This window comes from Fistularia commersonii, chromosome 36, assembly GCF_037954325.1.
Source record: "Fistularia commersonii isolate RoL2024-O1a breed Wild chromosome 36, RoL_Fcom_v1.0, whole genome shotgun sequence".
In the NCBI taxonomy this organism is placed as follows: Eukaryota; Metazoa; Chordata; class Actinopteri; order Syngnathiformes; family Fistulariidae; genus Fistularia; species Fistularia commersonii.
In genome coordinates this window covers 1,229,582-1,245,107 of record NC_141319.1, presented here as the reverse complement: position 1 = coordinate 1,245,107, position 15,526 = coordinate 1,229,582, and the positions used below count along the sequence as shown (strand labels likewise).

The window sequence follows — 15,526 nt, the reverse complement described above, 5'->3', positions numbered from 1 at the left end:
GTTATTTTTTTTGAAAATCACTAGAAAAAATTCACATTTATCGTTTGGATATGAAGAAGAGACGTGCTGTGTTGACGTCAGTGCCTCACCAGCCATGAACCTCACCGCACGTCACTGCTGTGTTAGGGAGTAATTAGTATTTCCACACATGCCCGGCGCTTTTTTTGTATCTTTTTCGGATCTTATTTGTATCTAGCTAGAACCTCTCAGCCTCGCTTATTCGCTCAGGTTTCTCCACCAGTCATTGGACATTGCATGTCCCTAACGCCAGCTTATGCAGCTGAGGGTCCCCAACTTTGGCTACAACCTGGCTCACGATACACCTGACCCCCTCGGCCCTTCCAATAGGCTTGTGAGCCCAAGGGAAGGGGGACCCACGTTAACCTTTTTGGCCGTACATGGCCAAGCCCCTTGGGTGCAGGCCCCGTCATCGGGTGTTCGCCATCTACTGGCTCCAGAGGGGGGCTTTGCTCCCAGGATCACTGAGTCATCCAAACCCCTCTACAAAAATAATATGCCGACTTGAGGAAGGATGAAAGAAAACAATTTATATCAATAAATATAAACACACATGTACCTCAAGTGCAACCCAAAGATTCAGTCCAGCAAAAATTGTCATACAGATTTGCTGTGTGACAGGATTTTGTTTATTTAAAATGTGTGTTTGAAACACATGTGTACTAAGACAGCTAGAGACAGAAGGAGTTCTAAACTCCAGTTCTAAAACGAGAACAATAATTTTTGTTCTCTTGGCAACAAACAGCACAGTCATTGGCATAGAAACAAATATAGACTGTTATTTACAGGAAAGACATCGCTGGTGTAAAAGACATCACTTGTGAAAAGGTGAAGTTATGAAGAAGTTATGATCCCGCAGTTCCTGTTTGTCAGCTTGTAACTGACAAATGACCTGTGACTCTCAACCTAAAGTGAAATTTTAAAAAAAATTTTACCTGGTGAATGTGACAATAGTCTGACTACACTTTATCACACATTTTTGCAGTTCGATCAGAAGAGCTAAACTGTTGTTCCTCCCGCTTGGAAATTTTTTTTTTTTAATTTTTTTTTTTTTTTTACTTGAACTTGATGGACAGAGAAAAATGCCCATCAGGACCCTAGAGGTTTTCCCGCCTCGTGCCTGTCAGCGTCAACAGTGGCTGAAAGGTCCATGGAGTTCTTGGCGGCCTGGGGTTTGTTATTGCTGCTGTCAGAGGGCGTCCCCCGCCTGGCTTGGTGATAGAACCCCGCCTGGCGCCAGGGCAGCTCCTTGCGGATGTTGTCGCTTGACAGGACATAGAGGATGGGATTTGCTGCGCTGTTGATGGTGGAGAGCCCCAGCGAGATGGTGTACGGAGTGTACATGGTGCTCTCAAATTTGCAGCCATTCTCTTCTCGCATGGAGTGGAAGGCGACCGCCCGGATCAGCAAAATGATGTGGTACGGGGCAAAGCAGATCAGGAAGAGCAGCACGACGGCCGTGGCCAGCCTGCAGACACGGACCTTCTGGTCCGTTCGCAGGCCCGTGCTGCGCCGCACGTTCACCATGATGCCATGGTTGGTGGCCACCAGGAGCAGCAGCGGGACCAAGAAACCGATCCCGAAGCGGGCGTAGTAGAAGCCCATCACCTTGACGCTACTCTGGCTCGGCTCGAAGCAGCGTCGATCGCCCTCGGCGCCCTCCTGCATCGTGAACACGGGGAGGTGGCCGGTGGCGACCACCGCCACGATGGTGAAGGTAACACCGAAGGCCAGCCGCTGCCTGCGCAGGCCGCGGGACTCGATGCTGTAAACCACCGCCAAGTAGCGGTCACAGGAGATGCAACAAAGCAAGAAGATGCTGATGTACATGTTGTTGAAGAAAATGTAACTCGTGACCTTGCAGGTGGCCGAACTCCAAGGCCACAGGTGACCCCTGCTGACGTAAAGGGCCCACAGCGGCAACGTGCCCAGGTAGGTAAGGTCACACAGTGACAGACTCCACAGGTAAACGCCCAGCACGTTCTTCCGGTGCAGCTGCAGCCACGTCAGGTAGACGGTCAGCAAGTTAGCGGGCAGCCCGATAACAAAGACGCAGCTGTAAAGGAAAACCAGCGGCAGGCGGACTTCGTTGTACGGCAGATCACACGTGTCCCCTGTCTCGTTACTGGGTGGAAAAAGGGCCTCCGTCACAGGATGTGGATGCATTGTGTCAGCAGCCAAGCGGATTCACGATCAGTTTGTCTGTGAGACACAAACGACCCGTTGTATTCGAGCACAGGTTGTCTGCGGAGAAAAAAACAAAATCAGGGACACGGGACTGTTTCCGAATAAAATTGATCCCACCGAGTCTTTTAATGGAAAATCTTCTTCTTCTTCTTTCGGCTTTTCCCGTCAGGGGTCGCCACAGCGAATCAACTTTCTCCATCTAACCCTATTCTCCGTATCCTCCTCTCTCACACCAACTACCTTCATATCCTCTCTCACTACGTCCATAAATCTTCTCTTTGGTCTTCCTCGAGACCTCTTGCCTGGCAGCTCCAATTCCAGCATCCGTCTACAAATATATTAACTATCCCTCCTCTGTACATGACCGAACCATCTCAGTCTGGCTTCTCTGACCTTCTCTCAAAAACATCGAACGTGCTGTTCCTCTGATAGACTCATTCCTGATCCAATCCATCCTGGTCACTCCCAAAGAGAAATTCAACATCTTCATCTCTGCAACCTCTAGTTCTGCTTCCTGTCTTTTTGTCATGGGAACTGTTTCTAGGCCATACAGCATCACTTGTCTCACCACTGTCTTGTACACTTTTCCTTTCATTCTGGCTAGTAGTCTTCTATTGCACAGTACCCCTGACACTTTTCTCAACCCATTTCAACCCGATTGAACCCGTCTCTTCCCCTCTTTTCCACTCTAAAATGTTGATCCCAAATACCTGAAATCCTCCAACTTCTTGATCTCCATTCCTTGTAGCCTCACAGTTCCACCCGAGTTCCTCCCATTCACACACATATAATTTGTCTTGCTGTGACTAACCTTCATTCCTTTCCAGAGCATACCTCACCTCTCTAGACTTTCCTCAACCTGTTCTCTGCTCTCACTACAGATTACAATGTCATCTGCAAACATCATGATCCATGGAGATTCCTGTCTAACCTCATCTGTCAGCTGGTCCATCACCACTGCAAACAACAAGGGGCTCAGAGCTGATCCCTGGTGGAGTCCCATCTCGACTTAGAACTTCTCTGTTACCCCTACAGCACACCGCACCGCTGTCTTACAGCTAGCATACATGTCCTGCACCAGTCTAACATACTTCTCTGCCACTCCAGACTTTCTCATACAATACCAGGGCTCCTCTCTTTTTCATTGCTTGAGATTGGTTCGAGCTCTGGTCTATGGATTTGATCTTAGTTTTTTGTTAATTTGTGCAATTAAAAAAAGTTTAAATATAAATATAAAAGTAAATATATTAAACAAAAGGTTTTGTAACAGAATAAATGCACAAAATCAGGCTTCTCATAAATACAATGAACGCAAAAGGGGTTTTCAATACACAAATCATTGATTTTCGATAGCTACGGTGAGATATGGACCTACAAGGAATCCCAGTAGTAACTCTTCATTGGTAGGTGAGCCAAAAGAGCTGTAAATCCCCCACTACTTCAGACAGCTTCAACATATTTTTTACCAACAGTAACGAGAATTACCCGACACATTTCTATGACAAATATCAAACTGTGAGGCAGCGTCAGTTTCATTTCCCCTTTGAATGTGTAATGACCTGGGGCGAGCTAGGGGTTTTCACTCAGAGTCAAGGTTATTTTGCTCATGGGAAGCTGGTCTTTAACAAAGAAAAAACATTTATAGAAAAAAGATGTTATTTTCATCCGCAAGTAATGTTATTAAATAAAAGCAAATAGGATGGTTTAAAGAAAAAATATAGAACTAAATTGTATGCCAAATAATTTCATGAAAGTGAGAAATATTTAATACTTGCTATTGTTTTGCTGGTTCTATTCAAATAACTACTGAATTTTCAGATCTTTTTGCTCAACAAATAGAACACGCTCTTTTCTTTTCAATATATATGCTATCACTACAGAGTGAACAGTTTAGCGTCTGCTTCATCCATTTTTCACGACCCTTTGTGTTTTTTATCTTTCTTGTTTTTGTCTTCAGACGAAAATCTTCCACGACAATCAGATGGCGTCGAAAGGATCCGGGCTCTGATTGGCTGTTCCCGCTGCTGTATCATCAATAATTGCAGATGCATCACGAGGCCAGGGCGTGGTTGAATAATTGATCACTGACCTGGTTAACTTAGTATATTATGAATGAAAATATCGGATGAATTTGGGGGATAATGTCGTATATATGAATGCAATGTATATGAGGTGATATGTGCAGAACTCACTAACATTAAAATATTTATTCATCTATGCAGCTGCTTGACTAACACGCACACAAAGAATGTAGGTTTTAAAAATAGTTTCCTTGGGATTCCATCAATGCAAACCAAAAGCCTAAATGTTAATAACACTTCTGATCTCTAACTTCTCTTTTGTTGTGTGACAAATTTTGTATTTTATTTTAATATGAGTACAATTTCAAAAATCACAAAAATGTAAAATTGTCAATTCATACATGTCTCCCCTTCAATTTTACATTTTTCCGATGCTATTTTTAAAATCTCTTGGAATATTTAGGCAACAAAAAAGAAACACAATTTATAAAAATTCTAAATATAGAGACATCTTACAGTGCCATTGTCAGGTTATAGTTAAGTTTGATAGATTGATTATTGACATTTTGACAACAGCATCATGATTGCATACTTGTATACAAAGTGTTCAGTTGTTTCTCATAATTACCAGTTTATGGTAAAGTAAACAATTCCTATAAAACAAAGCCAATATTAGAGAAGCAACATGTGAAAATATGTCAAATACCAAGAAGAAAGAAAAAACTATTTAAAATGATTAGATAATGTTCCTTCCTCCAGTTGACCAATTGTCAGGATTCTACATAAAAGAAAATAAAAGAAAATAAACTTAATCATTTTCAATAAGGTCCAAAGACACCAAGAGATTTTCTGAATGAATATCTGATGAACAGATTTATCATTGTTCTAACGGCACATCATGGAAACATCAGGGAAAACATGCATCTACTATCATGTTATAACAGGATTCTTGAATGGATCATTCATTTGTTATTGAAATGAAAATAAAAAACACTTACTGGGTCTCGTGCATTGTCTGTGTGCTTCCTTGCAGTGCACCTCCTTTCTTCTGGTTCTGGGGTGAAAACGTCTCATCAAAACCCCCACCACCTTCTTAAGTAAACATGTGCTCCTTTCAGGACTTCCTGCTCTAGGCACTGTCATCGTGTGGCAACTGGGTGGAATTACAGGTCAATTTCCTGATCTGTGAACCCAAGTACATTCTGCCTTTGGAATATCACGTCGCTCGCAGTTTAAAATGATCATTTTTTATCATTTCAAACAGCGACAATTAGTTTTATTACATTTATCATAGCAATAACATTGTGAGGTGTTGAGGGGAGACTTGCAGCGGAGTCTTCCCTACATCCTTTGCTGCGGCAGTCGGAACTTTGCTGGCCCGGATGCACTAGCTAGTGCTATACTTTGGCACGATGGGAGTGCAGAACGTGGAGGTTTCACATCTTGTTAGTTGGATAGTTTTTAACCTTTGTATTCATTAAAGAGCATTATGCTTTTAAAAGTCAGTCTATCAACCCTGGCTCACCGCACTGGCATCAGATGTGGGATACAAATGGCTGCAATGTTTGGAGAACTGAAAGAAATCACTGCAAGGCTACGACGCAGAGTCCTTCTGAGGACTTTGCAGATGTTGGAGACCCGTGTTGCTCTAGCCTTGGAAAGCAGAGCTTTACAGATTCTCGTAGACCAGCTGGCAGTCCACAAGACGAGCAATACGGCAGCATTTTGGCTCCCGTTATCCTGAAGATTCCCCGGGCAAGCTATGTGAACAAGAGGAAGCGAGAGCTTGGGTGTCTACACTGTGGATCTCCAGGTCCAGGCACGGCAAGGATACCCCAGCTTCAGCACTGCCGGGCAGGAAGAGCTGGGCTGCAACCAGCGGGACCTGGAAGCAGGAGAACTTGCTCCCAGCGTGAGAGAAAAAGCCCATCGTGATGAGTGACGACAAGGGAGTGACAGGCCAAGTCTCGCCGGCAACTACGACAAAGAGTAGCACAGGAAGCCAGGCCACATCGCATGCCACTGCTCAACGCACGCACCGGGGAGTTCCAGCGCCGCAGCTGGCATCATAACTGATGGATGAACCCACACTTCCACCTTCACTCAAATGGATGAATCCCGGCGCTTCTGTGTTGTCGATCACATATGAAACGAGTCACTCTCAAGGATTGCTACTCTTGCTGGACAACGTCCCTTGGTCCTGCTGGTTCAGCTCACTCAACCTCTGGGGTGGCTCCGGCCAGGTGGAGCTGGCACCGGAGTCTCACCCCTTGACCGCGTTCTTCATAAGCCAAGGGCCGTGGCAGTTTAGTGCTGCCCTTTGGGCTTTGCAATGCCTCCGCCACTTTTGAACGCCTAACGGAGGCGGTGTGTGGTCTATTTGGATGACCTCCTTGACCGCGCTGCAGACTACCAGTGTGCGCTGGACAACCTTAAAGATGTCTTCCTCGCCTTTTGTCCGGCTGATCCAGGAGACATCCTTCTTGTGTTCTGTTGTGAGCAAAGCTTGGGTAATCACTGACCCGGTTAAGATATCGGCCATGAGGGACTGGCCGGTTCCCCACAATGTTGGTGACCCGTGGGGCTTCCTGGGCCTGGCCTCCAACTACTGTCCATCCTTCAGGGACTTTGCTACCATCGCCAGAACCCTACATATGCTGACATTTCAGTGAGGTGAGGACGGCACCAGTGCTTTCTCCCATTTCTGGTCGGCACTCGTCAAGGCCCCCGTCTTGGCCTATCCTGATCCCGCGTTACCCTTCATGGGTGCACATGCCAGTAATCTGTAAGGGAAGCAAGGGAAGAACCACCCAGAGAGGAACTACTGAGTCTCCCGCGGGTGGGTGTTGTCCTGGCCCTCCACCCACTTCAGCCCGTACCTCAATGGACAAAAGTCCTTCCAATGTAGTGACCCTTACATATCGAACGACTTCTTAACTTTAAAGAGCCAAAACGGCGACTGGCTGGAGACGATGCTGGACTACGATGTTGGAATCCACTACTGCCACCACACCAGCATTGATGCACTGTCCTGGCAGCCTTGCAAGGAGGAACGGTGTCGGCACTGGCGAAGTGTGAAGGAGCGGGACAAGGGGACTCCAGTAGATGTAGCCCTGCGTGACACCTGTCCGCTGATGACCCCTCAGATAGCAGTGCAGGGGATTCCCAGGTTCCTTCCACAACCCCCGATTTCGGAAACAGCTCCAGCAGGACGAGAACCCTGCTTTATCCCACGTTCGAAGATGGATCGAAGCATATCATGATCAGCATTGCCGGCAGTCTCGATGCCTAAGGCTCTCTTTTCTAATATTTTAACAAAGGAATAAGTAAGAATTGTATCATTATTGTAATAACACTGTATTTTGAAAACATTGAAGGAGCTGTTTATTGTATTAATAACAAAGACATGTATCTATGAAGCATTCCTTGCAGTTTGTTACAACATTCATTATAGGGTAGAAGTAGCTGTCTAGTAGTGAGGTAGTAGTGGTAGTGGCGGTTAGTTGTTGCAGTTAAAAAGGGAAGAGACTAAAATTTACACTGTGGGTTACACCCACTCAACATCTAATCCGGAACCTGCGTATACGACCACAAGCTTCTCTGCGATAGTAAAGAAGGCTCTAAATGGCAACTTCCTTGTTTCACATTTGCTGCGAAATGCAACGAGCTTAGTGTTTGTGAGTGAGAACGATAGTTAGCATTGAACATTTAGCCAAAACTGCCTGTGTACACGACAACAGCATTCCCCGGTGTGCCAAGTACTTAAATAACTTTATATTAGTTTACCTTTGGTCTCAAGATGTACGTATTCCATTATTGCGAGGAAAGAGACGTCATATTTCGTTACTTTCAGGTTTTGTTCGGAGGGAAGCCGTATTTGCTACCTATTAGCTACAAGAACACACGCTAACAAACTTCACAACCTGGTCGCATTCTGCAGCTGATGCAACAACTGGAAGACAGGAACCAGCCAAGTTCTTCGGGGGGGAAATTATTTCAATTGTTCAATTAATATTTAAAATGTCTAACATTGAACAAACTGTTGAAGTTGGGGTGGAAACAATGCCAGCGCACATGATCGGAAAAGCAGTAGATGTCCACCTGCAAGAGACACAGCGGGGCGATCAGCACTGGGTTCCCTTATGCGCTTCCTCAAAAAAAAACTGGGCAATTAAAAATTAGGTTAATTAAAAAATTAAACAAGCACATTTTATTGATAGAATTACATATTTTTTATTTACCTACATTTTCCTCCATCTGATAATACTTTAACTTGTACTTTCAACATTCATTCCCAAATGGAGAAAACATACAAGGCCATTGCCATCATATTGTGAAGCACTGAGACAAAAGAAATTAACATTTTATTAATTTTAAACTTTGTGAAAAAAAAAAAAAAGAGTAGGAATACCACATTTTAATAAAGACTTTTCATCCTCTGAACCCCACTGCTCAACCCATACACCACAATGTGGTTGCCTTTCGTAAGCACTTAAAAGCAGGAACTGTGATTCAACATCACAGATCAGACCAATAAAATTTGCTGATAGTGGTGGTTTAAAACAAAAAAGGTGACTAATTTGAATTTTTTTCAAACATTCCCCACTTTCTTGATTCCTTCTGATTCATAGATTTTCTTGAGTAAATTGACAAGCTTGCCCCAAACAATAAATAAAATGACAGCAAAACATACAAAAAGGTATATAAATTTGAAATAAGTAAAACTCAAAATATAATGCTGTGCCACATTTCTTGTGTTCAAATCCCCATATTGGGATGCCTGATCAGTACCAGTGGAAACATGACGAACTGACCTGCTGTTCCCGCCTGCGCTGGTCACCAGTACATATGTGCTTTTAAATATGGATGGATGAACTTATCGTTCATAATTTTCTCAAGCTTAGCGATGAGCAAGGAGGTAAATGAGCCCTGCCCACCTTGTTGCCTCATTTCTGTGACCGTTAAGACAGCATGGAGTGCTGCTGCCCTGACATTCCTGGTGTCACTTTGAAGGCAGCTTGTTCTCAAAATAAAATTCTTTCACTGATTTCTTTGCTGTGGATCTTCAGTTCTTCCATCTGATTTGCTGTAAGAGATGAAGAAAAAGTTTTTGTTGGTCACATGATGCAAGAAAGGACGGCTGAGATCCCCCCCCCCCTTCCCTCACCACGTTGTTGAGAACGTCGTCAATTTTCCTCTCCTCCACCGATCCTCTCTCCACCTTCCCCCGGTATGCGAGCAACTGCTGCCGGTCCTTCAAGTCGCGGTATGTCTGTTCAAAGGACATGCCAGGTGTCATGGCAACAAAAGAGGAAGCGTACCAGATTTAAGCTCAGAGCTTTATAGCCATTGTTAGATGTGGAAATATATAAGGAAAACTCACATTAATAATAATGTCGTGACATTTATGTTTCTGGGCCAAACTGATCCTTAGGTCTGCGTCGTCAACCAGACCCACGTAGTCCTGCAGCACCTGTCAATCCAAACCATCTGTTCATCGAACGCTGCTATGAATTAAGCATTTCCCGTGTCGGTGATGCTGATGAAATGCTTCTCCTGTCCATGTAATCAATCTGTTGCACATGTTGAATAATACTACAGCAAACAGTCAAACACTTCGCCTGTCAATCGAAACCTTGCGTGCGTTCAGCCCCATCCTTCACCTGCGTGGGGGCGGAGTTTTTCTGCAGGATGTCGACCACTCGCTGGAAACTGAGCGGAGACTTCTTCCTGGTGAAGCCCAGCCAGTTCCTGCTGGTGAAGAGAGCGTCCACATCCAGCCAGGCCTTCAGCTTTGCCCTGGCTGCCAGCGCCGTCACGAAGTACTGCTTCTCCGAAATCTGGCCGTCAGCGGGCAACAGGGTCAGTGAACTACCGGGTGACAGTCGTCTTTTTAAGAACTCGACGAGAGTGGCTCTCACCTTAAAGGTCTGACGGACATTGGCTGGACTGCTGAAGGTGCCCTGCGCAGAAAACACACACCAGCAACAGATCTTGTTTTGTCACTGTGCCTTCTCTATGACGTTGCATTCGACTAACTCACTTGAATTCCATCCATCCTACACCAAGTTTAAGTAAACTGGTTAAGATTCTCTTAAAGTAATCGCTCTTAAATAATCTGTTTCATCTAAAATGATCCATATACTGTACTTGAGTTCAAACCTGTCCCTGTAATATGAGTATTCTGGTTGAAATCTAGTTTGGTCATCCTATTTCGATCACTACATTTTACCCAAACTGACTTACTTGATATGATTCAGTCTCCAGATTATATTAATAACTGCAGTAAAAAACAATTGTTTATTATGATTAGATGTTGCTCTATGCGGTCCAACTTTATATGGTTTAATAACTCCTGTTTGATTAATCTGACAAGATATTCCAGCGGATGTCACGGCAGCTAACCTCGGACTCATTGTAGTGGTAGAAGCAGCAGTAGTACAGGGTGGTGATCAGAGGCATGTTGAGGATTGATGCCTTTCTAGGAAACTTCTGAAAGATCTCCGTCTTCCCTGCGCGCTCCGCTTGTTTGTCTGTTGCCTAGCAACAGTGGAAAATGAGGTTACGCAGAGTTGCAAGTCAGTGCAAAACGATAGTAAAAACTATCCACAGCCAGGAGCAGGATTAACAGATAAACACAAGCATAGTGAACAACATCCTGATGTGGTTTACCCCTTCTCTGCAAGCTCAGTATGAGGGTGAAAGCAAGCTACAAAACAGCGTCAGGTGAGAAAAGTCACAGAATACCACTGAAAGGCATCGCAAGTCGGTTTGTTAGTGGTTCCAGATGGTGCGGACCTCGATGATGATTTGACGTTCCAGCAACGTGTAGTGGTCCTGGATGTGGGAGGAGTCCTCGGGGGAAAATGGAAGACTGGAAACACACAAACAAATCCAACAAGATTATTTTCAGTCTCTGGTCAAGTTCTGATTATTCTTTTGAAATTTACATCATCATTGGTGGGGGGTGAGTTCCCAGGGGGGATGGGCTAATATGATTCATAGGGGAAGTACACAGGACAATTAGTAGAAAAGGGAGTAGCAAAAAAAAGGGCTAGCCAATTTCGGCAGTTACCACATTACTAATTTCAAAACAACAGCAACAGTTGTCACTGTGCGGCTGGGAAAGTGACACCCCAGGTGTCTCACCTAAGGCAGCTCTTCAAGAAGTCTCGCCTCTTGTTCTCATCAGCGATGCCCACGTGCTCTTTGTATTGAAGCAACTGTTGCCATGGATACAGACAACAACATCAGGCCGCCTGCTGAATGTGTTTTTGCAAACGACACTGCTTAAGAGTAGTTTTACTCGCCACGATGCAGATACTATGGCAAAATGACGGCGTTTCTCAAAAAGAACTATGACAGTTTTTGTGTTACCATGGCATTGTGTGCACTACTTACTGCTACATCCTCAGTCCTTCCCAGGGCTCTGTGAAGAAGCGACAGTCCCAAGTCAAAATTTTTGAATAACCAGACAGACTTAAAGATTGATACAAAGGTCATGGATAAACAAATTCTAAATGGGGGAGCCTTAACTAACTGGTGTCCATGGTGACTTGTTTCGGTACTTGAGAATTAGGAAAAGCCATTACTTGTCCAACATTAGCAAAGTAAATGTTGCAATGGAGACGAGAGAGAAAGTGTATTACAGCAGCTTGACAAACTGAAACTCCTGTCCCAAGTAAAACTGATGCTGAACATCTGTAGTTTCCTCACCAGTCGTGGGGGATTTTTTTTTCTCTTTAAACCGACACGTATCATTCAAGGTAGCAAAGAAAAACACCTCAGTAACTCCAGCAGCAGCCTCTGGTCTTTGGTTTCCGTCAGATAGTGGATGAAATGCCTCAAAGCCGTCTGTCTGGACTCAAGCTCCCGAAACAGAACCTCTGAGGAGCAGCAAAGGCAGGTGCTGTTACCGACCCAAACCCATTCTGGTCCAGCAAAACAAAAAAAACACAATGTATATCATCTGCTTTGGTAACAAGTGATCTGGATTCCAAGCCAGTTTCCTCACCTTTACTCAGAGTCCGTTTTAGGTAAATTAAAACCTGAAAGCAGGCGACCGGACAGTCGTTTGTTAGGAAAAGCTGTCAGATAATAAAGTTTGCCTTGAAATAATTCATCAGTGAAGTTACAGCAGTGATGACGTTCCCGTCGTGCGCGCTGACGGCGTAATCCAGCAGCAATAGCTTGTCCTGCAGCGAACGAAACTTCTCCAGGGACACAGCCTAAAACACAGATGTGGCAGGTGACTGAAATACTATCATGGAGGACAGAAGTACGGCATAAAAAATATATGAAACTACTACAGGAAGGGAAAAGTACAACGATAATAATCCGGGTGTAACTTAATTAAACCAGATTTAGATCAAGACATGCCCGTTTAAATAGTACTCCCAGTCAGCGTCACTCACAAGTAAAAAAAAGAAAATGTATGAACGCAACAGTGGGTGGTTAAACATAGGTAAATGTGTCTAAATGCCTCTGTGACCTTCAGTGGAAAACTAAGATGACATGGGTTGCAAACCTCTCACCATGAAACACCTTCAGAATGTGTCAAACAAATGTGACCTTCAGTGGAAAACTAAGATGACATGGGTTGCAAACCTCTCACCATGAAACACCTTCAGAATGTGTCAAACAAATGTTTTAGCACCATCTTCTTTTTTTTATCCAGTAAGAAAAACATCAATCAGACTGTGCAGAACGTAAACACAAATATGAACAGAATGTTAAGTTAAAAAAAAAAAAAAGGCTGCATTATCAGCTGTAGGTGTGGCTGTGTCTCCCGTTGAAGGGCTGACCTACCTTCCCCTGCTGCATTCTCTGGACCGTCATCTCAGGGGACCAATCGCCGATGAAATCCTGACACCGAAGCATGACATCACCATTAGTAAATAATGGATTCAGTGCTACATAATGACAGCACGACCGCAACTTTGGTGGTCACCTTGTATTCCGATTTAGGTTTCCGGAGCTCGGGGGCATAAATTCTGGCGGTCGAGTCCCCAAGTGCTGGAAGGCATAAATGATTCTTTCGTTAATACAATCAATCAATCAATAAATCCGTGGAGTCATTATTTCAATGTGTTTTTTTAGGCTAACTTTCTGTGAAGGATTGGAAGTTTCCTCCTTTGGCTTTTCCTGCAGAGAAATAAAACAGACAGTGGTTCTGTCTTACAAGTGTTGTTCATGTGAATAATACATTCAGCTTTTACGCATCTCACCTTTGAACAGCGAGCTCAGGGAGTATCCGGAGTTACTCTTGCTGAGTGTCAGTCCACCCGTGTTGATCTTGGGGAAGGTGGGCTCCCTCTCTGCCCTCTGACCAGACGCTGCAGTCTCCTTGACGGACCACGATATGCCTGAGGAGACAGGTGATGTGGCCAATCACAGTAGCGGATGCTTAGGATAACAGTAACAACAAAAATAAAAACATCTTACTTCCCACGGGCTCTCCACTCCAGCTGACCCTCTCCACATCGTCCTCATAGTCGTCGTCCACAAGGTGGCGGATGCTGTTCACGGCCTGCTTCGACTCTTTCAGCTAAGGACACAAACATACAGTCACTTACTAAATACCTCCCAGGTCTGACCGACATACCAGAGCTGACTGTTTACCAGTAACTGCTTCACGGACTCATCTCGGACAACCTAAAATTAATGTGAAGATCGGGGATGGCCAACCACCTCTTCTGTCTGCACTTATGTCCTGGCATCAGTGGATGATGGTAACATCTTCTCCTGAGACTTTGGGTTCTCTCATTTCGCAGGTTCCAGGTTGATCTACTGAGGTGGTCCTGCCTGGCATCACTGTCATTTCTTTCATGGACATTTAAGCTATTATTGTATCATGTCAGTTGTAAACTTGCAATTGTTAGCACTTGTGCTAATATCAGTATGAGATCACCTTTGCCTGTCCCTCACAGCCTTAATACCTCCTTGTCTCAGTCACACACTTTCTTTCTATCTCATCTTTCCAGTCAAGACGGAAGGCCGCCCACATTGAGCTCAGATGTGACTAAGGTTTCTGGACTGTTAAAAGCTGTTTTTCCCACGCCATAGTTGCAAGTGCTTGCTCAAAGGGGAAATGTTGGGTTTCTGTAAAACAGTCTAAAAAGTATGGTCCCTGGCCTGCCCTACATGTACAGCATCACGAGGCAACCGTGTTGGGATTTGGTGCTCTATGAATATAATCTGACTTGATGAGACCCCAATAGAAAAAGCAACTTACAATTTATTAATTCAATGACAACAGTGATGCTAGTCATGTTTTTTTTTTGTCATCGTAATCTGATGTTCATCAATGTCCTTATAAACTGACATAACCTCTGACTGCAAATAAGTTCAAGAATATACTTTGTCGCAAACTCTTTCCTCTAAATCCGACGCTTTTTCTCTTCAGTTTTTTTTTCCGGAAGATGATGCACTAGTGAAGGACAGGTCAAGAGAAGAAGAGACCCTGAACATTTGAAAAGTCAAAATGTAGTTGCAATGCCCAATCCGAGGGTGAACATACTCCCAGAAGCTATGGGCTTAGTTTGTAATTTAGGAGATTCTCTAACAGTAATATAACCTAACTTGAAAGGATATTTGCGTCTCTATATAGATTTTATATGACATCTAACATCTGAAGTGCCGATTTATCGTTCAAAAAATGCTCACGATGTCATCGGTTGTCATCACTGTCAATAAATCTGCTCACTCGTCAGTAATGTTCGGCGCTCACTCTCACCCCGCTGTACTCGTCGTCTTCGTCGTCGAAGGTGAACGCTTTAAACTTTGAGGTGTTCCAGTATTCATCCTCGTCTGCTTTGCTCTTTATCATTTAGACCGACTTTATCCTCGCTGTGAGCAGAGGGGACCGCACAGGCGAACGCAGCTAGCCGGCTAGCATCCGAACTGCTGACGGAGTTTGACCTCTTCGTGACGTCACAGCGCGAGAAAGAAAATGCAAACGGTTCGGTGACGCGCACGGACACTCACACGCGCGCAGAGGCACAATCCGACCACCCGAACACCCGAACAGCCGAACAGCCGAACACCCGAACACCCGTCAGCTGTTGATGCGGCTTCACTTCCGGAAGGAGGCTGGAGAACATCCGTCCGGCTGCGCGGTGCCTGCTGGGAGATGTAGTCACACGCACTCAGGCCGCTCTTCTGAAATCACCTCCACAATGAAATGGTTTCTAGTCATTTTTAAATCAAGCATGTCAGTTTTCTTAACCTACCAACGTGCTTGGACTAAAAATACTGTATTATACTGTATATACTGCAGATGTTTTACCACTCGGTGGTGT

At 44.5% G+C, this 15,526-nt stretch overlaps 2 protein-coding genes across 4 annotated transcripts; both read right to left on the bottom strand.

The window, feature by feature from the left end:
- Window positions 1–608: 608 nt before the first annotated feature.
- Window positions 609–5,331, bottom strand: LOC147213267 (putative G protein-coupled receptor 132). The gene is made up of 2 exons (XM_086143314.1): window positions 5,225–5,331; window positions 609–2,262 (listed from the first exon to the last, which is right to left on the bottom strand). Exon 2 carries the CDS (start codon window positions 2,182–2,184, stop codon window positions 1,108–1,110), a length of 1,077 nt encoding a protein of 358 aa, XP_085999440.1. The 5' UTR covers window positions 2,185–2,262; window positions 5,225–5,331; the 3' UTR covers window positions 609–1,107.
- Window positions 5,332–7,623: 2,292 nt separating this feature from the next.
- On the bottom strand, window positions 7,624–15,296 carry vipas39 (VPS33B interacting protein, apical-basolateral polarity regulator, spe-39 homolog). 3 transcript variants are annotated; one of them, XR_015104517.1, is made up of 19 exons: window positions 14,962–15,296; window positions 13,671–13,773; window positions 13,454–13,591; window positions 13,332–13,370; window positions 13,177–13,241; window positions 13,035–13,091; window positions 12,362–12,454; window positions 12,241–12,274; window positions 12,010–12,112; window positions 11,628–11,655; window positions 11,376–11,449; window positions 11,025–11,100; window positions 10,632–10,766; window positions 10,148–10,189; window positions 9,890–10,066; window positions 9,610–9,699; window positions 9,394–9,498; window positions 9,164–9,312; window positions 7,624–8,327 (listed from the first exon to the last, which is right to left on the bottom strand). XR_015104517.1 is itself a non-coding variant. In XM_086143183.1 (18 exons), exons 1-18 carry the CDS (start codon window positions 15,052–15,054, stop codon window positions 9,292–9,294), a joined length of 1,473 nt encoding a protein of 490 aa, XP_085999309.1. In that variant the 5' UTR covers window positions 15,055–15,296; the 3' UTR covers window positions 8,435–9,291. The 3 variants fall into 3 exon arrangements, 1 of the variants encoding a protein (XP_085999309.1); XR_015104516.1 differs by having other exon boundaries at window positions 7,625–8,327; window positions 9,041–9,312; XM_086143183.1 differs by lacking the exon at window positions 7,624–8,327 and having other exon boundaries at window positions 8,435–9,312.
- Window positions 15,297–15,526: the final 230 nt, after the last annotated feature.

Excerpts from the sequence above, each read along its gene's own strand:
- LOC147213267 (XM_086143314.1), bottom strand. The coding sequence starts at position 2,184 with ATGCATCCACATCCTGTGACGGAGGCCCTTTTTCCACCCAGTAACGAG.
- vipas39 (XM_086143183.1), bottom strand. The coding sequence starts at position 15,054 with ATGATAAAGAGCAAAGCAGACGAGGATGAATACTGGAACACCTCAAAG. Across the intron at positions 13,592-13,670 it reads GAGTGGAGAGCCCGTGGGAA|GCATATCGTGGTCCGTCAAG; the intron begins GTAAGATGTTTT and ends CTGTCTCCTCAG. Across the intron at positions 11,101-11,375 it reads TTCTTGAAGAGCTGCCTTAG|TCTTCCATTTTCCCCCGAGG; the intron begins GTGAGACACCTG and ends GTGTGTTTCCAG.